At 42.2% G+C, this 26,453-nt stretch overlaps 2 protein-coding genes across 4 annotated transcripts in view; one reads left to right on the forward strand and one right to left on the reverse strand.

Annotated features, from left to right (window-relative positions):
* MFSD6 (major facilitator superfamily domain containing 6) overlaps nt 1–17,466 on the reverse strand; it is a 66,984-nt gene extending 49,518 nt beyond the window's left edge. Inside the window, exons 1-2 of one of the 3 annotated variants that reach the window (XM_037043752.1) lie at nt 17,224–17,458; nt 16,607–16,737 (exon numbers count right to left, since the gene is read on the reverse strand). The gene's annotated coding sequence lies outside the window, so the exon portion shown is untranslated. Of the gene's footprint in view, nt 1–16,606; nt 16,738–17,223 lie in introns of all 3 variants that reach the window. The other 2 variants (XM_037043754.1, XM_037043753.1) reach the window with 2 other exon arrangements.
* LOC118985871 (uncharacterized) lies at nt 254–21,757 on the forward strand. The gene is made up of 3 exons (XM_037044697.1): nt 254–290; nt 17,114–17,655; nt 21,665–21,757. The coding sequence occupies exons 1-3, from the start codon at nt 254–256 to the stop codon at nt 21,686–21,688; spliced, it is 603 nt and encodes a 200-aa protein (XP_036900592.1). The 3' UTR covers nt 21,689–21,757.
* Nucleotides 21,758–26,453: the final 4,696 nt, after the last annotated feature.

Here is a 26,453-nt window from a genome sequence, read left to right on the forward strand (position 1 = left end):
ACAGGGAGCCAATTTCACGTCTGCAGCAGGACCTGGTCGCTACAGCCACGACAAGGACATCCTGGTAAGGAAGTAGTCTACAGGCACTCATGTTATACACATTTCTCCAGATGCGTTTTTATGGATGGAGGTTTAAAAAAATGAAAATCAAAGACCATGAAGAAATCCTGAAAGCACTGAAACAGGAATTTCAAACTCACCATACCAATAGGGGTAAAACAATTCCAGTAATCACAACTGCTTATCAGAAACCATGGACGCCATGGACTTCAGTCAACATGGAGACGTAGGTAAACACGGCTTGCTTCCTCACACAACCACACCAAAAATTACAACCAAACTACAAAACAAATATCACTCACAACAGTCAGATAACTGAGCTGCATGGAAGTCCAACAACCAAGGAATTAGAGAAGTTACATTCATTCAGACTGGTAGGAGGGGCAGAGACACAGAACGAGCTGGCCCCACACCCATGTGTGGTGGATAAAAGTTGGGAGGGGTATCTCAGAAGCAAGGGATCCCAGCCCGACACAAGATCAACCAACCCAGGATTCCAGTGCCAGGAAGATAAATCCTCACAATTTCTGGACGTAAAAACTACTAGGATTTGGGTGGTGGAAAAAACTGCAGGCTTCTCAAGCATCTCCTCTTAAAGGGCCTGCAATGGGTTTAGGATTTACTCAGACTCACTCCCTTGGGGGTCTAGCACCAGGGCAGGAGCTTGAAGGGCTCCAGTGGCATAAGGGGAGGAACTGAAGTATCTGGCATCAGGGCAAGTGCTGAAGACAGCTTCCTCCGGGATAAGACTCTAGAGGCCAGGCAGCAGCCACTGTTCTTCTGAGCCCTCCCAGGCACAGTGCCCCAGAGCAGTGGCACCATATCTGAGATTCCATCAACCTGGTTTACACAGTTGCCCTGCCCTGGCAATTACTTAAGCTTCTGCCCCAACCAACTTACAGGCCCACCCTGTAAGCAATTAATAGTGGCTTTTCTACATTACGCCACACGACTAAGACAGGGCATCAAAGCAGCAGCTCTACCTAATACATAGAAACAAACACAGGGAGGCTGCCAAAATAAGGAGACAAAGAAATATGGCCCAAATGAAAGAACAGAACAAAACCCCAGAAAAAGGACTAAATGAAATGGGGATAAGTAATCTATCAGATGCAGAGTTCAAAACACTGGTTATTAGGATGCTCAAGGAACTCAGTGGGTACTTTAACAGCATAAAAATGAACCTATTAGAAATGAAGTTTACACTAAGTGAAATAAGGAAAAATGCACAGAGAATCAACAGTGAAGTGGATGAAGCTGAGAATTAAATCAATGATTTGGAACATAACGAAGAAAAAACTTTCAATCAGAATAACAAAAAGAAAAAAGAATCCAAAAAACTGAGAATAGGGTAAGGAGCCTCTGGGACAACTTCAAACACACCAAGATTCAGATCAAAGATTTGCCATACAGAGAAGAAAAAGAGCAAGAAATTGAAAATATATTTGAAAAAATAATGAAAGGAAACTTCCCTAATTTGGTGAAGGAAATAGACATACGACTTCAGGAAGCACAGATAATCCCAACAAGCTGGATGCAAAGAGGCCCACACCAAGACACATAATTAAAATGACAAAGGTTAAAGATAAGGAGAGAATCTTAAAAGCAGCAAGAGAAAAGCAGAAAGTTACCTACAAAGGAGCTCCCATAAGATCATCAGCTGATTTCTCAAAAGAAACTTTGCAGGCTAGAAGGGACTGGCAAGAAGTATTCAAAGTGATGAAAAGCAAAGACCTACAACCTAGATTACTTTATCCAGCAAACCTATCATTTAGAATCAAAGGGCAGATAAAGTGCTTCCCAGACAATGTAAAGCTAAGGGAGTTCATCACCATCAAGCCATTATTATATGAAATGTCAAAAGCACTTATTTAAGAAAAAAAGATCAAAAGTATGAACACTAAAAAGTAATAATTTCACAATTATCAATGATAGAATATAAACAACACACTAAGCAAACCAGCAGAAAAGAAACAGAATCATAGATATGAAGATCATTCAGATGGTTACCAGTTGGGAGGGAGAAAGGGGAGAATGAAGGAAAAGGTGTAGGGATTAAGAAGTACAAACTAGTTACAGAATATCGAGGGGGATGTTAAAAACAGCACAGGAAATGGAGAAGGCAAAGAACTTACATGCATGGCCCACGGACATGAACTAAGCAGAGGGGAGGGGGGATTGCCGGAGGGAATGAGAAGTGCTGGGTGGAGGGAGACGAAGGGGAAAAAATTGGGACAATTCTAATAGCATAATCAATAAAATACATTTTTTAAAAATGAAACCATGGACACCAGAAGGAAGGGGCAAAACTGGTCAACCCTCAGAATCCTATATTCAGAAAAAGAGACAGCCCAGAAACCAGAAAACTACAGAACAATACCCCTTATAAATGTAGATTCAAAAATCCCTAGCAAAATATTAGAAAGAATATTTAGTAAAATGTAAAAAGAATTGTACACTATGACCAAGTTGGATGTATTCCAATTTGCAATATTTGAAAGTGAATGTAATCCACCATATTAAAATGCTGAAGAGAAAAAAAATAAGGTCAACCGATGGCTAAACAGAATTTGACAAAATTAAACACTCATTCATCAAAAGTATCAGACAAACAGGAGGAGAGGGGAACATCACCTTGATGAAAATCACCTACAAAAATCTGCAAATAACTTTACACTTAATAGTAAAAGACTATGCACTGAATGCTCTTTCTCTGTATGAGGAAGAAGGCAAGACTACCTGTTCTCAACACTTTTCTGCAATGTAGAACTGGAGGTTCTAGTCAGTGCTATGAGGAAAGAAAAAGAAACAAAAGTCATGCAGATCCAAAAGAAGATATGAACCATCCTTATTGGAAATGACTGTCTACGTAGGAAATCCCAAGAAATCTCCAAAATCTAGAGTCAGTAAGTGAGTTCAACAAGTTCACAGGATACAAGATAAACATACAAAAGAATCAACTGTGTTTCTATATGACCATGTGGACACAAAAATTTAAAATGTAATACCACTTACAACTGCTAAAAGAATTTGTTATAAATTAACAAAATGTACAGGACTGCACGCTGAAAACTGCAACACACTGACAAAAGAAATCAAAGGTCCAAACAAGTGGAGAGACATATGTTCATTAATTGGAACAATCAACACAGTAAAGAGTTTTATTATACGATGTGTTTACTTTGTAAAAAGTCACTGAACTATATTATTCTTCAACAAAAAATGGTATTAAGAACTTTGAATATGAAGAAGAAAAAAGAACAGATGAACGTATGAGAGAAAAGATAAAACAACTATAAGATCACCCAGAAAGTTAATTATCTAAAATACAGGAACTCTAAGAAGAGAAAATTAAAAGAAAGAAATTTTTTTTTAATTCAAGAAAATTTTGCAGAACTGAAAGAGATGAACTATCAGCCTGAAATGATCCACCAAGTCCCCAACACAATGGACAAAAATGACCCAAACTTCAGAACACTGAGACAAACAGATGACCTCACACATTAAGGATCAGGAACCAGAATGGCTTCAGATTTCTCAGCAATAACACTGCAAGCTATACCCAACTAAATAATCATTCAAGTTTATGGTGGAATAAAGCCATTTTACATACGCAATTTCTCAGAAAAATTTACCTTTCCTATTGCCTTTCTCAGGTTGTGCTCCACCAAATACAAGAATAAACTGAAAGAGTAAGACATGGGATATAGGAAATAAAAGATCTAACGTGGGAGCAAGGCCAAGGGAATACAGGCACAGTGGTGGCTGGGGGTCCCAGGATGCCGGCTGCTCAGCAGACACAAGGCGCAACTAGCCTGGCTGGGGCAGGTCTGAAGGCTCCCCGAGACTGTCAGCAAAATGACGCTGGCAGAACACCCACCGATCTGAACGTCCGAAGAAGAAATTTAGACAATTGGTGAAGAGTTTAGAGATGAATTAGTGATAAATACTGAGAAAGTTAACTAAACAAAGCACTACAAGAAAACAAAAAGTTGCACAGGAAAAGAAAAATAATCACAGTCTACTACATGTCTCAACTATGATTACATAGTCACTGATGTAAATAATGAGTACCGAACTAACCAAAATTATCATACAATCACATTGGAAAGAAAGAGAAATGAGATGGTTGAATGGGCATAGAGTTGGGGCAGGAAAAAGAGTTAATTTCATGCCTTTCATAATGGGAAGGCAACAGATAATGTCTACATTTAAAAATCAAGACTTAAGAATACAAGCATCTTACTTAAAAACACACAGGTGAATATTAAAATAATTACCTACATGGCAGAGAAAGCAGTTGCCTCCAGGAGGGGAAAGGAGGAGGAAAGGCACAGAGTGGGTTTTTTTTTTCATTTTAAAATATCTTTTTACACGCATGCTGATATTTTAAAAAATCCAAACTAAAAAAGAAATATGCAATTATTTAAGCTTTGTCTTTGTAAAAGATAACAATTAAAAGGCACTAGTAGGACCCTTCTTCTTTCACAGACTAAAAATGGCTTCCAGAATTGTACAGAATGAATTCTGACTGCATGAATTCTAATCAGGTGGCCTGTGATTAATTATCCTCCATAAATCAACAGAGACTTTATCAAGTAGGTCAGAGAAGGCAATAAAGTCTTCTTAAAAGGGCATAGGTCCCTGAATTGTCTAGTGATGATGAAGAATCCATGTCCAAATGCTAATTCAAAGCTACAAAAATATATTATTAATGTTGATTTGAACCCTGATGGGTAACTTTCCTCCAAACCATTATTTCCTCTCTGTCTCATTGAAATTATTTATTTATGTATTTACTTACTTACTTATTTATTATATTTTATCCTCACCCAAGGACATTGTTCCTTTGCTTTTAGAGAAAGAGGAAGAGGCAGACAGTGGAGAGAGGAGCATTGATTGGTTGCCTCCCACACGCACCAGACTGGGCATTGCAGCCACATGGACTGGATCGTACGTACCTGGACTAAGGATTGAACCCACAACCCGGGTATTTGCCCTGACCAGGAATCAAACTGGCAACCCTTCTGTTCCCGGATGACACTCCAGTCAACTGAGCCACACCAGCCACGGCTAAAATGATTTTTGATTACCATAAGGTTATGCAGGGTTTCTCTTGTTATGTGAGTCCAGATGTTAAGTAGTTCTTGAAGTATCAACAAATACAAAATAGTTAAAGAAAATTTCCTGTAATATGACATTCAGTACTTGTTATATGAATGTCGTTCAGTTACTTTAATATGAATTCCAAATCTAAAAATACGAACAAATCTTTCAGTTTCAATTCAGGACATTAATGTTTAGACTTAATATTTTCAGGGCATATTTAGATTTTCATGAAAAGGAACCAAAAATAATCATATTATAAACACAGAAACAAAATGAAAGGTGATTCTAGGCATCTGTGTAATCATAGGATCAGGGCAAAAAGAACCCCCCAAAAACCTTTGTATTTTAATAAAATGAAAATATGTACTAAAGTAGGACATGCAATGGCTGACTTAGATTACATTTAATTTTCTACAAGCATTGACAGAACAAATATAAAAAGCAGTAAAATATTTATATGCTGGATGAAGTATTTAATCTGTTTACAAATCAAAGGGAAGTTCTGTTTATTAAGTACTCCACCAACATGAACCCAAAAGCTAATACTTTGTTTTACACTTGAGTTTTAAAGATTTTTTAAAAGAAATTTTTAAGGAAGAGAAATTATATTTCAAATTATACACAGAATTACACTTATGAAGTTCTCTGGGAAATCTCTATTGTAGGTTTGCAGTTAATCCTAATTGGATAGGGAGGACTTTTGTTTTTTAGAAAAGCTGAAAGGTTTTCTCACCTAGTACTCTCTAATGGTAGTAATCAACACCATTACTATAAAACTGTAACACAGACTTCCACAACCCGGATAAACGTTTTACCAGTACCTACACTTCCTCATTCAAATAGCAGGTATTTCTGAGTTAGCAACGAGAGGTGTCACTCTTGTTAAAATTGATAGCTTTATTAAGTATAAATTAAAACTGTTCAAATATGTATGGAGTTCAGACAAGTACATGAGTATGGAAAGGGAGACATCTTTCGAAGAAAAAAGACCCTGAAACCTGACTATATTATGCTCCTGGCAGATACTGCCTCTCCATGCACTTGAGCAGCGACTGAACAGGGAGGCCAGAAACTCAGTCTTGGTCCTGAGCCCCAGGGACTTGCTCTCTAGTCACAAGATGAGTCCAAAACACAAGCTTGAAATGACAGGTCAGAAGAGTAACGGAAGAGAAGCCACGGAGCACTGCATAATTAATAAAAAAAAACATTACTGAAGCACAGTAATGGGGTGCTTCTGGAGTTCAGAGTGGAAAACCTAAACTTCAGAGAAGAGTTATCAAAAGTATGAGGGACTTAACTTGAACTTTGAAAGATGTGTAAGATTTGTCTCAAAGATGATGGGAAACGTATTCCCAGATAGGGGAAAGAACAGACAGGAAGAGATCCTTCAAAGGTTAATAGTGGGGCCAAAGGGCATTTGAGGTTAGCAGACAGCAACATATTACAGCAAGCCCCATATATCAAGCTGAGGGATGATAGAAGGGAAGATAAAATACTATGTTAGAGAGTTATATTGAAGATAAAGACATTCATTGCTTTTTACTCCAACAAATATAAATTTAGCATCAACCATTGGGTGGGATGCATCCTTGGTGATCAATAATTCCAATGGTGAAGATGCAGTCCCTGCTATCAAGTCTAGTGGCTGGGGAGAGAGAGACAGAGGTCAACACAACCACAACATACATACTATGCTAAGTGTTAAAATGGAGCCGCTCAGGCGACACAGGAGTCTCTGGGATGGGGCCTTAAAGGAGTCTTAACGGGTGAGTAAGAGTCAGCCCCAGGAGGAGGAACAGGGGAGGGCCTGACCGAGAAGGGCCTTCTACACATCACTGGGGGTTACTGATAGGGGAGGAGAGGCTGGCAGAGACTGGGATCCTAGGTCCTTCACTGACCAGCTCTGTGACCAGGCCTCGGAAAAACTATTCGCTCCTCCAAGTCTTCACCTACAAAATGAGGACCGTGATACTTTCCCAGTAGGGTAGCTGTGAGGATGAAAAAGCATAACGCCTGTTGACCTCTTACTTAGTGCAGTGCCTGACAGATATAAGAACTCACAGGTATTATTTATTTTGAGCCTAATGGGGAGCCACTGAAGAGAATTAAACAGGAAAGTAAAATGATCACGTTTGTATTTTACAAAGATCATTGTAACATCAGTGTGGAAAATAGATTGGCAGGGTTTTGCTACTACTGCATCCCCTACCAAGGATTTCCTAGTATTTGACCTCTTATTTTAACACCAGCTGTAAATACTAATATCCTGCAATAAAACTTTACACAGTAATTTACTGATTATCTCTAAGCAATCTTTATAACACCTAGTAATAGAATAAACTTGCAGTATTTTCCTCACCCTGCCCTCTACTTCTGGAGAGTACTGTTACAGGATTTACGGGTGATTTTACTGCTCTTTGTATACATATTTCCTTTCTGCTCAAGTGGATTATAAACTCCTTCAGGGAGGAACCTAGTACTTAAGATGCTGCTCTGTACTCTTGTAAGCTCTCAATAAATATTTGTTATTTCTGGCAAGCACTTGATGACAATATACATATAAGGTTTAACTGAAGTTTAATGTGGCCAGAGATTAACTTTAAGAAGTATAAAGAGAAGGTGCACTTGCTCTCTTGGCTTTGACAAGTCAGTGCCTCTTTTAGCCTCTTTTTTTGTAAAATGGGGATAAAAACACAAACCCGAGTCACCTAACTCACAGAGGGGTTCCATGAGCTAAAAAGAAATAATGTATAGAAGCATTTTTCTAAGAAATTTGCTAACATATGAACATGTTATTGGTTGTGGTTGTGGTTTTGACTATTTCATTAAAATCCTGGGCCTTATTTTGTAAGTATTCTAAAGCATTCTTCCCAATTAGTGTTCTAGAATTCTCTGGCACCACCGTGAACTAGGCTAGAATTTTGCCCATCAGTGGTCGTGAATTTATATCCATGCCCGTTTCCATGCCCACAGCCTCATAAGGGGCGGGGCACACCGGCTCCCTAGAATCACACTGATGGGTTATGGGCTGCGCGATAGTAATCTCCAGACAAGAAATAACTATTCGCTTGAAATACAATCCCCTTTAGGAACATTTTATTTGGAATACAATAAAAGTGAATAAAAGGAGCTGAAATCCTCTCTAACATATTTCCATTTAACCTGCTACGAGGGTAAAAGGTACAAATTATTTAATCTCTTAAAGGGAAGAAGAACCTTTAACCCTAAACATGGCTTCAGTAATAAAAGCCAAGAGATTTTTGCTTTCACTTTGTGAAATTAGGTATCAATAAAAAATGTTGCAATTTAGGTCCTTAGACCTTATCAACCATGATGGACGTAGATTCCTATTTATTAGTTTTGTGCTTCTGATTAAATATTGTGCCAGTAGCATATGATATAAACCTGAAGCAGGCCCCAGAACCTCATTTCCTTCTCCCTCTCAAATCAATTTCCTGTCTTAAAACAAGCTCAGTGTGAGGAACAACAGTTCCTATTACAGCATGAAAAAATGTTTTTTATAGCTCAGTGGATTGAGCGTGGGCCTGCGAACCACACGATCGTGGTTCGATTCCCAGTCAGGGCACATGCCTGGGTTGCAGGCTAGTCCCCAGCAGGGGACTCACGAGAGGCAACCATACATTGACATTTCCCTCCTTCCCTTCCCCTCTAAAGATAAATAAATAAAATATTTTAAAAAAAAAGAAGTAGTCCCCCATTTAAAAAAATGTTTTTTAAATAATTATATCTTGTTTCTCCAACAAAAATATCCACTAGATGTTCTAAATATGAAGAGAAATTAATATAATATGCTACTAGTGATACTCTACATTTATTTGTCAAGAAGGGAAACAATGTAGGCATTTAAAGAGGTTAGAAGCTTTGAAAACACAGAACCAATCTGTAGTCATCTCTCTCTACACAATGAGCAATAATAGCCAGACAGGGCAAAGAAATTGTTCAGGATAACGAAACTGATAAAACAGGCTGAGTTTTCAGTATTGACTGTACTTCAGTTGCTGAAGCTTAGAAACCATATCCTCATTGAGAGAACATTTTTTTAATAAATAGTGGTAGTACCTAGATTACTGAACCAAGAGTACTAAGAGAACCTAAAGGTTCATTTCCTTTTAAAAGGACATCCTTTCTACTTTTCAATCTGGGGTGCCAGTAACACATCTCCCAAGACAGGCCTACCCAGAGCTTCCCCACTCACTTCCCTCCAGCCAAGGGCCAGGGCAGTGGGCGTGGCATCGCCAGCCACCTGCTTCCTCCCAGGCAATGGTTGCAACCTGCACAAGTATTTGAAAACTATATACATAACACATATGTATTCTACTCACTTTCATATACTGATGCTACCACCATACATTTACTTCTCTAATAAATGTTAATGCAGTTCTTACCCGCTTTCCATCTTTATGCATTTTCTCTGATGGGGGACCCTACAAGTGCAGCTATTTTCCTGAGGGAGCCTGGGACATGGATCAACATTGAAATTGTGTTTTCAGAACAGAAGAGGTACAGGGTGAGAAGAGAAGAGAAAGAGGGACGGATGAAACCTGGTCAGCCCCAGCAAGGGCCAAAGGTTTTACAGAAAGATTTTCCTTAAGAAATTATTGCTTCTTATGTTTTGGAAGCAATTTATATAGAATGTATTTCAGTAAAAAAAAAAAAAAAGAAAGACATTCCAGTTCTACTCAGCTGTTTTGGGGGCCCTGACCCATGTAGCCCAGTAGGCTGGGCATCATCCCGCAAAGAGAAAGATGGCCAGGTGGATTCCTGGTCCGGGCACATGCCTGGGTTGCCAGCCCAGTCCCCAGTTGGGATGTATAGGAGAGGCAACTGATTGATGTTTCTCTCCCTCTCTCTCTCTCCTGTTCTTCCCCATCTCTAAAAATAACTAAATAAAGTCTTTGAAATGTTTTTTGGTTTATTTTTAACCCTAGATATGGAATCTCTGTTTCATACCCATAGACACATGTAAAGCCATTTAAAACAAAAATTTAAAGATGCTTCTTTCTCAGACACATCTTTTAAGAGTTTAGTTTACAACAAAATATAGACCTCAAGGTTTAAGATATGTTTTTCTATAGATCTGTAGTTACCATCAATTATTTTTACTTATATCCCCTAAATACACTGTAGTTTAAAACAATAATTTATATTCTAAGCACATTCCAGTATACATAATCTAAAATAGTTTTATTTCACATGCTGTTAGAACTCTAAGAAGTTGAGAGTTACCAAGTGCTATCAATTTCTTTAAGAAAAAATATCCATTACATAGCTCATGAAAGACAAAAGATTTAATATAGCCCTGGCTGGTGTAGTTTAGTGGATTGAGCACTGGCCTGTGAAGCAAGGGGTCGCTGGTTCGATTCCCAGCCAGGGCACATGCCTGGGTTGTAGGCCGGGTCCCCAGTGGGGGACGAGGCATAAGAGGCAACCACACATTGATGTTTTTCTCCCACTCTTTCTCCTTATCCTCTCTAAAAATAAATAAATAAAATATAAAAAATACTTAATATAAATGCCATACCAATACTTTTGAAAATGAAAATATTCAATGCTGTTAGGATGAAGATTGACAGGCACTTTGATTAACTGAGAAGTATAAACTTTTCAGAAGACAAAGATTTAAGTGTAACAATGTTTATTTCAGTAGTTTTAAATGAAACAAAGTAAGCAGTGAGTAATAGGAACAGTTAAATTATGTTATATCCATATGAGAGAAAAACAGAACCTTATATCCATGGTGTAGAAGAACAGGACTTAATTAATAGAACTTAAAAGAACTTAATTTAAAAGAATTAACAATATGGGGGGGGGATTTTCATGCTCTTTGCATCACATTAAGTGAAAGGAAAGCAGGACACAAACTCCTATGTATTACAAGAGTTTACATTTGTAAGTCTATATACTTCATACTAAATACATTTTAGAAAAAGACTTGGAGAAAATAATACCAAAATGTTACTAGGGGTTATCTCTGAGAAGTAAAATTAGAGGAGTTACTTTAATTTTTTCTTATACTTCACTGGATTTTTTTTCAATGAACATTTTATCACTTTGAAAATACATACAGCGGGCATCCCTCTGTTTTTGTTTTTTTCTTCGTCTGTTTGCTTTATAAATTGAAGGCAAGACCCTCCACCAGCAAAAAAACAAAGAGAGACTTGCTTTATTGTGATACTCACTTCACTGCAGTGGTCTAGAACTGAACCAGTAATATCCCTGAGGTGTGCCTGTATTTTAAAAAGCATTGCTTTCATCTTTTTTATCCTCATCGGAGGATCTTTTTTCACTGCTTTTAGAGAGAGAGGAATGGGAAGGGGGAGGGAAGCAGAGAGATAGATAGACAGACATCAATGTAACAGAGAAACATCAATTTGCTGCAAAGCACTGTTGTGAATACAAGGCATTTTAGTGACAATGGGGACACCCTTGATCCCCAAGTTCCTGAAAGGTCTGGAGGAGTTGCTTAATTGAAGTCTGCTTATCCTGCAACTGAAGGAACCTGTTACGAGGGCTTTGAGGCATTCTTTAACAAGATTATACCTTCAAAATACAGGGAATCTCGTCATATAGGAAAGAAAATTAAAATGTGTGTCATCTTTGCCATTTTGAAAGTTTAACAATAGAGTCTTTTATTCAAACTCCCCCATAAAGGTGAGTTTGGGTTCCATTTGTACACAGGAGACCAGCTCCACAGGTATTATTCTGAAACAGAATTAAGAAGGCACTCCGTGATAGCTGCCAAGCTTGCCTATGCTGGATAAGAACAGTGCACGTCTCAAAAAGTCAGAGACAGTGTGCATGCCCCTTTGTGTGGTCGTGCTTTATATGTTTAATATGTGGGCTTCTGCCTTTGCTCTGTTGAGAGAGGCCTTGCTTATTTGGGGCCCAAGGGTATTTCACTTTAACGTAGTCCCGAAAAGTTCCCAGAGCAGCTATGAGCAGTGGCTTCATTCACAAAGCTCCAAAGGACCTACTCCTCCTCTGTCCGGGGCTCAGAGTTCCTCCGGGAGTCCTGGGCTCTCCTGGCTGCGTCTGTGCTCTACGTCGCACCTGGCTGTGCAATGGAGGTCTCTCCAGATAACCAAATGGGGAGTTAACCACCAACCCAGCCTCCTCACTCACTTTCCCTTGGCACAGTTAACCCACAAATCAGGCTTGTTGAGACAACATCAGTTCCTCTTCCTAGTTCTCCTTTTATGCTCTGTAAAGCCACACCAAAGCTCCCACTGGCCACTGCTGACTCAGGATGTCTGTCTCCCTCTCACCTCTTAGTCCCACTCTTGTTCTCAGATCAAACCGTTTCCGCAGTCATTCCAAGTCGGACTTTCCTGTTTCCTACTTGCAGAATATCCCTGAATGTCTCTGCTTCTCAAGTGCACACCAGAACAAATGTTACAAAAGGTGTCCGGCCATCCTTGACTCAACCCCATTTCATACCTCTGGAATATGGCTTTTCTAAGGGCCTAGACTGCCCCCTTATTTTTCATTCCACCCCACACATCCTAAAATGCTAAAGCACACCTGGTCACCAGGTAACACAGAGGAGCTCTCATTCACATTTCCAAATCTTAGCATCCCTTCAACACAATCACCTGCATGTCTATAGCTCAGCCACATTTGCAGGTGGAGGATACTTAATATACAACGGAGGTAGTTTTTGTGGGTGCCAAAGTGGAGTACATGTGTGCTTGTGTGCTATGTGGAGCCACAAACTAACAACCAATGTTCTAATACCCATAGCAGACATATATTAACATAAGCTCAGCGTTTAGGTGTCTTACATTTGCTTTCTTACTTGTTTTGGCTTGGTTTTCTGTTTTGGGCTCCACACCAATAAATCCTTGTCTTAGCAAATGACTCTGCTGGTTTCCAAAAGCTGCCTGGCCAACCAACTCAATTTAGACAACGCCACATTACAAAGCAGTGAATAACTATCTTCTAAACATGGAAAGCAAAAAAAAAAAAAAAAAAAAAACAGCTACAAAGCAAATGTCACTGAAATCCAAAAGCAGGGCTAAGTAGTAGTAACGTGTCATTCAGGATGTGGGACAACAAACCAGGCCGACACAGGCCCTTCTCACCCTCCCAAATGCTAGTAAAATACGGTAAATGGTCACAGACAGCTAATGTTAATTAACCACTGAGGAATTACACCCAAATGGAATGTTGTTAATGGAGACATTAGGGCGTTTTCATTGTCACACACATAATTCACATCACATGTATGTTTGCCTTTTCCAGGAATCCAAAATGCTGTGCCCTGGGAAATGCCACATTTGTTTGGCTTTGAAGAAAAAAGTTTTACTTAAACTGGCTTCGTAATAGGGAAGGATTTTGCCCTTGATTTCAAGGTTTAAAGAGAAGCTATTGAGCAACAGAGCTTCTTAAATCAAAAGGCTGAGATTTCCTTCTGCCCTAACTAAACATAATCGGTGCCTTAAACAAAATGTTGGATGACACCTAAAATTGTCAGAATAGCCCTCCTGCAAAATGACTTTACAGTTCCCATTTCCTCAGGATTGTCTATCGTATTTAAAATAAAATAACCTGGCCTGGCCAGCTGGCTGTCACTTGTTTGGAGCACTGTCCCACACACCAGAAGGCTGTGGGTTTGATTCCAGGTCAGGGCACATACCTAGGTTGTGGGTTCAATCCCCAGTTTGGGCATGTACGGAGGCAACTGACTGAAGTTCCTCTCTCATTTCGATGTTTCTCTCTCCCTTCCTCTCTCTCTAAAGAAAAAAATATCAAACATATCCTTGGGTGAAGATTTAAAAAAATGTAAAATAAACTAATCTTATTCAGATTCCCTTCATGTACAAAACATCAAGAAGAGTATTTTCTTGCTTCTAAAAGGTATGAATATATTTGCCTCTGGATTTCCATGTCTGAGCAGGGAAATGTATTAATTTTTCAGGATTCTAAGCAATGACTTTTGTTAATATTACATAAAACTGAGCAGAACAGTGGGACTATATATCATAACTACATATGCACATCAAATAAAATTGATAACTTGCTGCTCCTGAAATTATGTTACTAATTACTAAATATTAAAGATAACTACCCTGGAAGTCATACAAATGCCATGATTTCATGAAATGACACAGCAGGTAAACTGACCTCTCCTCCTCCTACCTGAAGAACAATCATGCATCCGCAGACAGCCCCCATCAACTAGCAAGACCAGAAGAAATTCTTACTGCCCGGACTAGCAGATAAATTCGTGTGTGCACCAAAGTATTCTTACTGAGGAGGAAAAATGGGGGTGGTGCAGGTCGAGCTACAGATACTGTTAGAAAAGGGAGACAGGCAGTTGTCTAAGGCTCTTCACCCTGTGTTCCAACACCTCCAATCCCTAGAACCGCCTTGCTCTTTGATCTCCCAAGTCTTATTTCACTTCCCCGACATTACAGAATTTAGGCACATTCCTTTTTTTTTCTTATTTTGGATTTACATGAAGTAACTCTATTTTTTTGTTTCTTTTTAGTTTGCATAATAAAATAATACGTGCTTGTTGCAATTTTTTTAAAGCCCTAACATCACTTTATAAGGTCAAAAGTAAAAGCACCCTCTTCTCTTCGTCTCATCCCACTTCCTTCAGGTAGCCACAGTCAACAGTCGGGGGACAATGGGTATCCATATGGCCTTATGCAGGTTTAAGGCAACTACACATCTCTTTGGCAATTTCCTTTTTTCACTTACTGTATCTTGATTTTTCTCAAGACAATATACCAAAGCAGCTAACAGGCACATTGACATTATTGTATTTCTTCTTTCCCCTACAATGAGATTGCTAAACCAAGATTCACTGAATATGGAAACAAGCAAAACGACAAATCATGTCAGCCTAAAACTAAATATATCTTTGGTTATATTAGTTTTTACACTCACTTTCAACCTAAAAAATGGTGATAACAAATGGGTAAACACATATATGCATTAATATGTAAGTATGTTGAAATGAGATTAATTTTCCAAGATAAGAAGCAGAGGGTGGCACCTGTGTAGGTGGTGAGGCTTAATGAGTCCTAAATAGGGAGGGACACCGTGTGGACATTTCCTGGGCTTCGGAGCCCACCTCTTACTGATGGTGTGTTTAAGTTCCTTAACCACTCCTACCTTATAGGCTTCCTTTTCAACATCAACAGACTGGGGGAAAGACTCATAGATATTTAGAAGGTAAGTGTTTAAGATGGTGTCTTGAACATAGTAAGTGCCCCCAAAGTGTTTTACTGTTAATAATCCAAAAACAATATGTGATAGATGAGGATTCACTACCCTATACCTACAAACCTTTCTATTTTGTTTACCCTTGTTTTAGTTGGCCTTCATGTTTTTATATTTACCTTATTTGTATAGATACATAAAGTGCCTTAAAATTAATTACTGTAAACATGCTTAGTGGCTTTAATGAATTACTGAAATATGATCCTCTCTCCTTCTACTCCCCCAGAGTGTCTTGCACTGGGCTCATTAGCTATGTCCCAGCCTTCCGCTGGCTACGCAATCCTAAATTTTACTCACAATTTGTGGTACACCATCTGACTACCACTAAATAACTGAAAATACCTTCCATTTCTGAGGACGACCAGCAGCTTGAGGTGTCAAAAGCCGACCTTCCCAATGACGAGGCTTCCTCTCCTCTCCTTTTACCTAACAAGGCCATCAATGATGCATACACCCCGTTAGCCTGCCAGCGGCCATGTCTTGGGAAAGGGATGCTCTGCAGACACCATGGATCTACCAAATACACATCTGTTTTCATCACATGTGGCTGGTCAACTGTCTGTCCACCCACTGTTTTTATTCATCCATACTTAAGATTTAGAGTAGATTGAGGTTTTAGATTTCAAAAAAAATCCTAAACTTCTAGAACAGTTTGGGGAAATTTTGGTCACTATGCTATCCAACCATCTCCTTTTACAGGGTCAAAACTGAGGCTCGGGCACATGTGACAGACCCATAGACAATTACTTAGCAGCTGGGATAACAACCTCAACTCTTTAATTTTACGTTCTTTCCTCCAACTAATCAGCACGGTTTTATCTGTTCCAGTAGCTGAGTAAGGTGTTCATTATATATTTTTGGACGAAAGGAAATGTTTGCAGTTGGCAATGTGTGTGGGAGGGTCAAAATGCACCGTGTACCAGCCTTAGGGTAGTTAACCCACCTGTTTGTCCAGGTGGGGATAGGATAGACGAGGCAGAAAGTTGCATTTGGATTGTCTCGCCTCCTACTTAAATTCACAAGGGGATGTTTAGGGAATAAATGGGACCCAGAAAGACTGGTAACCCCCATTACTATCCCAGAAGGTCTCTAAGGACATGTTACACCAAGTTGAAGAAGCATGAGGTGGGGGATTTCTTCTAGGATGGTATCAGATGGGAAGAGGTGTTTTTTTGTATTTATTCACCTGAGGAAGCAGACGCTGTCAATTTCCTCCTCTTGACACACAAGTGTCCACGTCCTTGTCACTGGGGCTGTCTGGTGAGTCTTGCCTCCTCCTTTCTCCCGGGGATGTTTACCGCAAGGGCGCGAGCGGGCCTGGACCAAGAAGGGCCAGGTCACTGGGGCCCAACCCTCAGTCCCCACCCACCCAGCCCCCTCCCCTGCAGCTTTGGGAGCCCCGCGAGGGCTCCCGCGAGCAGCGCCTTTGTTTTCCCGACTCCAGTTACGTTTGCGGAAGTGCCGCCCGCGCCCAGGGCGCAGGGGGTGCCGCCTGTATCTCCCCCAGCACCCAGCAAAGATGACAACAGACACAGAAGCCGAGGGGAGGGAGGGAGGGCGCGGCGGGCCAGGGGGACGGGAAGGGGAGACACCCTTGCTTCATTTCTACTTGCAGGCACACCGCCTGCCTCGGGGCCCCCCGCGTCTAACACCCCCCTCCCCCGAAAGCAGGTGTGCGCGCCGCACTGAGTAGGGGGCCCGGTCCAGCAGCCCTGCTGGTCCCCCGCGGGGGAGGCCGGGGTGGGGCTGCCGGGCCGCCAGCGCCGAGCGCGTTCCCTCCCCGCGCGCCGGGCCCGGACTCACCTGCTGCGAGTGGCGGTGGCGCTCAGCTGCGCGGGGCTCTCCGGCGCGGAGCGGCAACTAGGGGCGCCCGGGTGGCGGCGGTGCGGGCGGCGCGCACCATCTCTGGCTCCCTGGGGGCTGCGGCGGGCGGGGCGCGGCGAGGGACGCGGGCCGGGTGGGGCGATCGCGAGCGACGAGCTGTCGCACGCACCCGCGCGACTTTGCTCCGTGCTGTTCTCCTCCTCCCGCCGGGCCTCCGCCGCTCGCTACCGGCTGGACCCGTTTCAGGGCCGAGCTCCGAGGACCCGCCGCCAGGTGCAGCGCTCCGCCTCCTGCGGCGGGTGCGTCGGCGGCCGCTCCTCCCGGCCTCGCGCCCGCCCTAGCGGCCCCCGGGGACCTCAGGACCCAGCCCTGCTGGGGATGCCTTCCACGGAGGGGAAACCGGACCGCGAGGTGCTCTCCCCACCCCACCCCACCGTGCTCCCGGCGGAGACCCGCCTGCCGGGAAAACGAGGCAGGCCTCGCTCCGGGGGGAGGAGCGGGGAGTTGAGGGCCTCCTGGCTGGGAATTGTAATAATTGTAGAAGAGGTTTATTAAGCGCTCTTTAAGGCCAGGCACAGTGCTAACGCTATTGTGCGTTACCTCAGTGTCTCTAGAATCGGCCTTGACATACTGTCCTCAGTTGACCCCGGAGAGAGGATCTGGGCGGGGACGGGCGACAAACAACAGGGTTTCTGGACTCACCGGGAAGGCGATACACCGAGGCTGCACCCTTTCCAATTTGGAAGGTGCTTCTGGGTGTATCTGCCTGGTGCCTTGCTGAGGAGTTAACCGTGTGTGTTGCACTAAGAATGTAAAGTTGTATTTCTGGTTAGACAGAAGGAGCAGATAAATAGGTGTTTGTAAGAGGTGTCGTTCCCTCAGCAGATATTTGTGTGTGTTTCTAAGGGGCTTCATGGATGCCAGATCCTGTTCTCAGGGGGCTTGTGGTCTTATTCTGGCAATAACAACAACACTAATAATGGCAGTAAACATTTATGAACGTATCGTATATGAAGCACTAGTTAAGGTTTACCATAATCCTAAAATTATAGGTGGTATTCCCATTTTACAGCTGAGAAAACGGAGACTGAAATTTAATGTGACCTATCCAAAATTACTAAACAGTAAAAAGGAAAGAAGTCTTCCTTTTATCTCCGGGATTTTTTAACCACAAAATCATGTGGTTAAAAACATTCATTTCGATGAGTGTTTTATTATAGGCCCCGAAGCTGTAGGATTTGAGGTCCGTCTTTAGGAAGAGTAAAACAAAATCCCAAGTACAAAGTGCCACTGGCCACCTCCTGGAGCTTAGGCAGGGTCCCTGAAGCTGAAGCTACATATGTCTTGTGATAAATGCACTTGCAATACTGATCAAAGCAAAACAAATAAAGGTCATGAGTGCTAAAGTTTCAAATGAAAGAGGTGGAGGTGGCTGTTGGACTGAGAGAATGACAGATTTTGGTCTGGGGTGGCCGTGCATCAGCTCCCCACCGAATTATCTGAAACAACAGCTTCTAAAGACCCATTTAGGAGCTGTCATAAATAGAATTATCATTTTTATTACCTGTCCAGACATTAAAGAAGCAACTTTTTAAAAAAGAAAAGAAGAAAAGCAAGAAGGTAAACAGATGCTAGGTCTAATAGGAGTCAGGTCTGTCCTGCATGTGGAAGGGGTGGGGGCAGGTAAGGGGCAAAGGCAATTCTTTCTTTTTTTAATTTAATTCTTGTTCAAATACAGTTTTCTTTCTTGTATTCCCAGCCCTGCCCCCCCCAGTGCTCCCCACCTCCCTCCCATCTCCACCCCCCCACCCTTAGTTATTGTCCATGTGTCCTTTATACTTGTTCATGTGAGTCCTTCCCCTTTTTCCCCTGTGATTCTCTCCCCTCTCCCCTCTGGACCCTGTCAGCCCATTCTGTATTTCAGTGTCTTTGGTCACATTTTGCTTGCTTGTTTGTTTTGTTGTTTAGATTCCTGTTAAAGGTGAGATCATATGGTATTTGTCCTTCAACACCTGGCTTATTTTGCTCAGCATAATGCTTTCCAGTTCCATCCATGATGTTGCAAAGGGTAGGAGCTCCTTCTTCCTTTCTGCAGCATAGAATTCCATTGTGTAAATGTACCATTCTTGACTTCTAGCTGCTCAAAGGAAACTCCTTGTTGAAAAGTGAGGCCAAATCTTCCAGAGTGAAGCTGGTGATTCTGTTTCGAACGAGACAGGATGGCCTCAAGGGCCATCATAACAGAAAGTACTTTAATTGGCCTTGTTAGGGCATGAATTTATTCCTGGCAGTCTTTTTCATTTTCAGTAATAACTAAGGAGAAGATGCAAACTTGCATAAAGAAAAAGTGATTTGCTACTTCTCCAGAATCTCCCTGCCCACTGTGAGGTAACTGGTGAGTGTGGCAGGCTATCCCAAAGGTCGCTGACAGAAAGACTCAAATTGAAATTAAGGTGTTGAAATCACATGGCTTATTGAATCCATTCAAAATGCAGAATAAGAAGCTGGGGGGAAGGGAGAGGGTAGATTAACAACACAGAATAGCTAAGGTACAGCAGGTGGCATATTTTATTATCTATGCATAGAACCTGTATTTCTCTCTCTTTCTCTTTCCCCTTCTCCCTCTTTCCTTCTCCCCTTCTCTTGCCCCCTCCCCTCTTCTCTCTCTACTCTATCAGCCTTCCCTGTGCTAATGGTGTGGTTACAAGGTCCAGAGTTGAGGTTGAGTAAGGGGACTTGGCAAACAGAGGGTGCCTGGTGCCAGAGCCAACACTTGCTTTCTCTACTGAGAGATAGGAGTAAGTGTGCCTGACCACCATTTAGCCTCATGAGTAGCTGTGGATTTCATCTGCATTTCTTAGCAGAGAACAAATGTGTAGGTGTGTCCCCGGTGAGTAGTCATTTTAAGCCTTCCTGATGAACACTGAGTGCCAGATAATCTTCATGAATATTTACTGAATCAAGAATATTTGTTGCCTACTTGGACTTTCCGACCTTCCTCTTTAGGTTCAGCTCATATATGTACTACTTACTTTATCTCACAAACTACATGCTTCTCCTTGCTTCATTTCTCCTTAGAATGTTTGTTTTTCTTATCTCCTTTGGCAGAATTGATTGTTTTTATCTTTGTTTTTTAGAGAGAGAGAGGAAGGATGAAAGAAACATTGATTTGTTATTTCACTTACTTGCACATTCATTGGTTGATTCTTGTATGTACCCTGACCGAGAATCGAACCCACAACCTTGGCATATTGAGATGACACTCTAACCAGGTGGGCAACACGCCCAAGGCTAGAATAGATTATTCTTAAATAACAAAGCAAACACATTACTCTAGGCAATAATAATAACAATTGAACTAACACTTATAAGGGATTTACTCGGTGCCAGCCACTGTTCAAAGCACTTTCCATATGTTGATTCATTTAATCCTTACAATGACTACATACATGTAGGTACTGTTATACCAGTTTACAAATGAGGAAACTGATGCCTGTAAACGTGAAGTAACTTCACAAAGGTCATTTTCCTCATAAGTGATGGAATTTGCATTTAAACCTAGCAGGCTTACCCTGGCTGGCGTAGCTCAGTGGATTGAGCGCGGGCCTGTGAACCAGACGATCTCGGTTCGATTCCCAGTCAGGGCACATGCCTGGGTTGCAGGCCAGTTCCCGGCAGGGGCCAGTTCCCAGCAGGGGATGCATGAGAAGCAACCATACATTGATGTTTCTCTTCCTCTCTCCTTCCCTTCTCCTCTAAAGACAAACAAATAAAATATTAAAAAAACAAACAAAAAACCTAGCATTAGCTTCAGAGCTCTGGCTCTTAACCATCCTATTCATGCTTGCTCATGTAAATAATTACAAACATGTATGTTCACATATGAAAAGGTAGGGGTTTTATTTTTATGCAAATGATCTCTTCCACTTTTCTCTCTATACCTGTCAGCCTCATTGGACACTATTGGTGCCCAGCTCCCCCTCTGTCTCTGGAAACACTCTTTTCCTCTGGCTTCTATGACCCACAAGCCTTGGGTTGCTCTTCCTCTCTGATACCCCACTCAAGTTTTGTTCTAGGTCTTCCTCTTCCTCCTCCTCCTCCTCCTCTCTCCTGCCCCTCCCCCTCCTCCTTCTTCAAATCCAAAATGTGTTCATTGGGGGGGTTCCCCACTCATCTTGACTCAGGTTGCCTTTAGTGTTGCTTCCTTCTGAAGGAGCATCCTCCGTGAGCTGAGCTTGTCCTCCTGGAGGCTGACAGAGGACAGTGGGGCAGCAACATACAAAACACTATTTGTGTGGGGCGAGAGATGGAGATTTTACAGCATCCTGGGCATTTCTCCATGAAGTAGGAATTGGGGCTCCGCACCAGGCACTTCTTTTTTTTTTATCCTCACTCAAGAACATTTTCTCATTGGTTTTAGAGAGAAAGGACTGGAGAGAAATAATGCAAGAGAGAAATACCGATTGGTTGTCTCCCAGATGTACCCGGACTAGGGATGGAACCTGCAACCTAGGTATGTTCTGTGATTTGAAATCAAACTTGCAACCTTTCAGTTATGGGACAAGACTCCAACCAACCAACGCTCCAGGAAGGAGCCACACCAGTCAGGGCCCCTTCTTGTGTTTTCTCTTCCTTTCTGGAGTGGGATGAGGAGACCCTTAGCAAGAGGCATGTTGTCACAGGGAGTTGTCACCACCAGAAAGGCTGTAGGCCAGCGATTTTCAACCTTGTTCATCTCACAGCACACATGAACCTTATTACTAAAATTCTGCAGCACACCCAAAATATATTATCCTTTTGCCAAAAAATGGCATAATTTTGATTCATTCACTCTGAATGGCTATTATTTTGCTGTCTGTTATCATTTTTTTATTTGACAGCCTAAGGGGAAAGTGGTTAGTGTCCCTGACTAAATAGTCAGGTATTGCATGTTTTAAAAATTCTTGTGGCATACCAGTGTGCCACAGCCCACCAGGTGAAAATCGCTGCTCTAGGCCCTTCCTTCCTTCCTTCCTTCCTTTAGTTTTGATCTTAGAAAAGGCAGAGAGACAGAGAGAGAGAAATATCAATTTGTTGTTCCACTTATTTATGCATTCATTGGTTACTTCTTGTGTGTCCTGACCAGAAATGGAACCTGCAACCTTGGTGTATTGGGAAGATGCTCTAACCAACTGGGGCCTAGGCCTTTCCTCTAACTGTGTTTTTTCTGTGATTGCTCTCGCTCCCTGCCTTGGCTTCAGTCACAGACTATTTGAGGATGGCCCCACATCCCTTTCTCCAAGGCAGCTTCTCTCCTACGTGCAGATCCACATGGCCAGGCGCCGGCAGGTTGCTGCACAGGCACTCCAGCCTCAGGAAGCCCCACATGAACGCTTCATGATCTCCTGCTCCGCCCCCCCACTCTTATTTCTGGTTCCCGAACTATTGGGTTGGCCAAAAAGTCCATTTAGTTTTTTCTATAACATAAAGACACATTTTTTTATTTTCACCAATAACTTTGTAGATGTGGATATTTTGAATAAGTCAGCTATCTCCCACTATTAGCTTCTAGTGGGTAAAGGCCAGGGATGCTGCTAAACCTCCTCCAATGCATAAGACCGTCCCACAGCAAAGAATTATTTGACCACTTCGCAAACCACTTTTGACACGTTCCATCAGTCACAGTCCCTTCTCCGTACACTGCACAAATCTTTTGTGTGTGTGTTTTACTTGAGTTTTTACCTTTCTTGAAATAATAAAGTATAATATGCCAAAAATGTTGTGTATTTTCTTCCATCTTCAATATTAAAATGGCTGCACAAAGATTCACCAATTTTATAAGTTTTTTAAGTGCATGCTGACATGACAGCTGTTAAAATACAATATAACAAACTTATTTTGAATGAAGTTGAAGACAGAAATTCCACCATTAGGAGTATATCCTGAGAACCCTGAAACACCAATACAAAAGAACCTATGCACCCCGATGTTCACAGTAGCACAATTTACAATAGCCAAGAGTTGGAAGCAACCTAGGTACTACCATCAGTAAATGAATGGATTGAAAAACTATGGTACATTTACACAATGGAATTCTATGCAGCAGAAAGAAAGAAGGAACTCCTACCCTTTGCAACATCATGGATGGAACTGGAAAGCATTATGCTGAGTAAAATAAGCCAGGCGGTGAAAGACAAATACCATATGATCTCACCTTTAACAGGAACTTAAACAACAAAACAAACAAGCAAGCAAAATGTAACCAAAGACACTAAAATACAGAACAGGCTGACAGGGACCAGAGGGGAGAGGGGAGGAATTTCAGGGGAAAAGGGGAAGGATTCACAGGAACAAGTATAAAGGACACATGGACAAAAACTAAGGCGAGGTGGGGAAATGGGAGAAAGGTGGGGAGCACTGGGTGGGTGTGCTGGGATGGGAGTAAAAGACAGAAAACTGTACTTGAGCAATAATAAAATAAATTTTTAAAAAAGATTTAGAATTTTAAAAAAAGGCAACTAAGCACTACTAGAATCATCGTACAGGAAAAACGTAATGGATTTTTTGGCCAGCCCAGTGTCATCCCAGTTGTACAAGGCCTTTTGGACTGGACACCCCCTTCACCTTCACCCCTATACTCAGTGTATTAGTTTTCTATTGCTGCAATATGAAGTCACCACAAAGCGAGTGGATTGAAACAACACAGATTCATTATTTTACAAATCTAGAAAGCTGAAGTCCAAAATGGGTTTCACTGGACTGAAATTTTGGTGTCTGCAGGGCTGCATGTCATCTGCAGGTGTTAGCGGAGAATCCATTTTGGCTGAGTTTTCCAGTTTCTAGGGGCTGCTAGCGTTACCTAGCTCTGGCCCCTCCCTCCATCTTCATAGCACATCACTGCAACCTCTGCTTCAGGGGTCACGTTGCCCTTTCTGACTCTGGCCTTCCTACCACCCTCTTATGAGGACCCTTGTGATTACGTTGGGCTCACTATGATAGTCCAAAATATCCTCCTTCAAGAGCCTTAAGTTAAAACTAAAGTCTTTTTGCCATGTAAGGTAACATCTATATAGGTTCCTTGAATTTGGATGTGAGTATTTCTAAGAGGCAATGATCTTGCCTGCAACACCCAAATGCCAAGCCCTCTGGAGTCCATCTTTCAAAATATCTCTGGAATTTGTTCTCCGTTCCTGTGCTGTGCTAATCCGTGAGGTTCTCTCTGCTCTGCCTTATGGCAACCATTTCTCTGGCCTCTCTGCCTCAGTGTGTTCTCTCACCCAATCACTTTTCCCTATTGCAGCCAAAATAATCTTAAAAAACCCCTGACCACATGGCCCTGGCCAGGTTGTTCAGCCGATGAGAGCATTATTCTGACACACCAAGGTTGCGGGTTCCGTCCTGGTCAGAGCACTGCCCAAGAATCAACCAAGGAATGCATCAGCAAGTGGAACAACGAACTGATGTTTCTCTCTCTCTCCCTCTCTCCCTCCCTTCCTCTCTCTCTCTCTGAAAGCAATACAATAATAATTTTTTTAAATCTGTGTAATTTCTTTGCATTCCCACAGGGCTGCTCACCACTGTGGGGGTGGCATTCACATTGTGTTGCGCCCCCAGACGTGCTGCCAGCAGACCTTACTCCTCTATTTGAAGGGGACCGACCCATCCATGGTCCCCTTTATTGTAACAGCGAGATTCAAAGGTCTAGTAGACAAATGGGATTACAATTTTTTTCTGCTCTAACAGTCTCAAGCAGGCAGGCCAAGGCTGATAGTGAGGCCCCACCATCCACACAACAACACACACATTGCACGTGTGGCCCACGGCGAGTGCCTCCAGTCTCACCACCTGGGACGAGGAAACTATAAGCCTAGTCACTGAAAGGGAAACCCTAGCATTTGCACACTTGACCCATTTGTGTCCCTTTGGCTGAAACAGTCACATGTCCACATCTGGATGCAAAGGCAGGAATCACAGGCTTCAGCTGAGAGGCTGTATGTCCAGCTAAATTCTACTATTACAAAAAAAGGGGAAGAATGGATTTGGGGAGTCAACTAGCAGTCTTCCACGGGATGGAAAACTAGGCGCTACATGCACAAGAAAAATGAAGGAATGTAATTTAAACGAGAGGATAAGCAAGGCCTCTGAGGAAGTGACAGTAAACTGAGCCCTGAGATGTAAGTAGGAGATAGCCAGGGAAAAAAGCTCTGGAAAGAGCAGCCCTGATGCAGCAAAGAGTGAGGCACTGATGGTTAGAGCAGAATGAGTGGTGAGCGAAGGGGAATGCTGAGAGATGATGTTGGAGAAGTAGGTAGGCGCCCAGTCAGACAGACTCCTGTGCGTCATGTTAAAACATTTGGAATTCTAACTTGCATTCAATGCAATCCGTTGAAGGATGTTTAGGAAATCTGATGTGTACCTTTAAAATACTGCTATGGCTGCTGTGTGCGAGTGGCGGGGAGACCCATTTAGAAGGTAACCTGCAGTGAGGAGAGAGGTGAGGTCCAGTGGCTTGGATCAGTGGTGGCAATGGGGATGGAGAGAAGTGGATGGATTTGAAAGAGAGTTTGGGAAGTGTATCAGCATCCTTAGCCACATACTGGGTGTGGGGGCCAAGGGAATGAGGGGTTAAGAATGACTTAAGTTTCTGGCTCCAGCAGTGAGTGGATTGTTGATAACCTTTGCTCAGAGGGAGAAGACTGTGGGAGGAGCCGGTGGAGGGAAGAAGGGAAGAGCTCACGTTTGGGCAGAATAAGTTTGAGATACCTGGGAGACTCGGCAGGTGGAGCTGGGATGCAGGCAATTAAATAGGAGTCCAAAGCTCAGAGGAGGGGGCTCGCCTTGGCAGTCATCAGCATGGAGGTGCTGTCTGCAATTGTGAGGATGAATGGGATCACTCAGAGAGAGAACATACTGAGAGCTCTGAAAAAGGCCAACCTTTGGCCGTTGGTCTAGGGGGAAGAACTAAGGATCAGTCACAGGAGTCAGAGGAAACTCAGGAGAATATTGTCTCTGAAGCCCAGAAAGAAACTTTTCAAGCAAGAGTGAGTGGATAAAACTCCATTCCTCCTTCAGAACCCAGCTAAAACATCATGTCCGCCACAGACTAGGCTTGTTGCTACTCTGTAACTCCATACACCACGTGGCCCTTGTTAAATGTTAGTATAGCGACTTCCTTTCCATGCTGGACTATGAGCTCCTCAAAGATGGAAACAACTTTGTCTTGTTGAAGA

Source organism: Sturnira hondurensis, unplaced genomic scaffold (assembly GCF_014824575.4).
Source record: "Sturnira hondurensis isolate 20B ecotype Veracruz unplaced genomic scaffold, ASM1482457v3 Scaffold0004136, whole genome shotgun sequence".
NCBI lineage: Eukaryota > Metazoa > Chordata > Mammalia > Chiroptera > Phyllostomidae > Sturnira > Sturnira hondurensis.

Coding starts and splice junctions, on each gene's coding strand:
- LOC118985871 (XM_037044697.1), top strand. CDS start 254: ATGGACGCCATGGACTTCAGTCAACATGGAGACGTAG. Junction 291..17,113: donor CAGTCAACATGGAGACGTAG/GTAAACACGGCT, acceptor CGCACTGAGTAG/GGGGCCCGGTCCAGCAGCCC. Junction 17,656..21,664: donor AGGGGAAACCGGACCGCGAG/GTGCTCTCCCCA, acceptor CATTGGTTTTAG/AGAGAAAGGACTGGAGAGAA.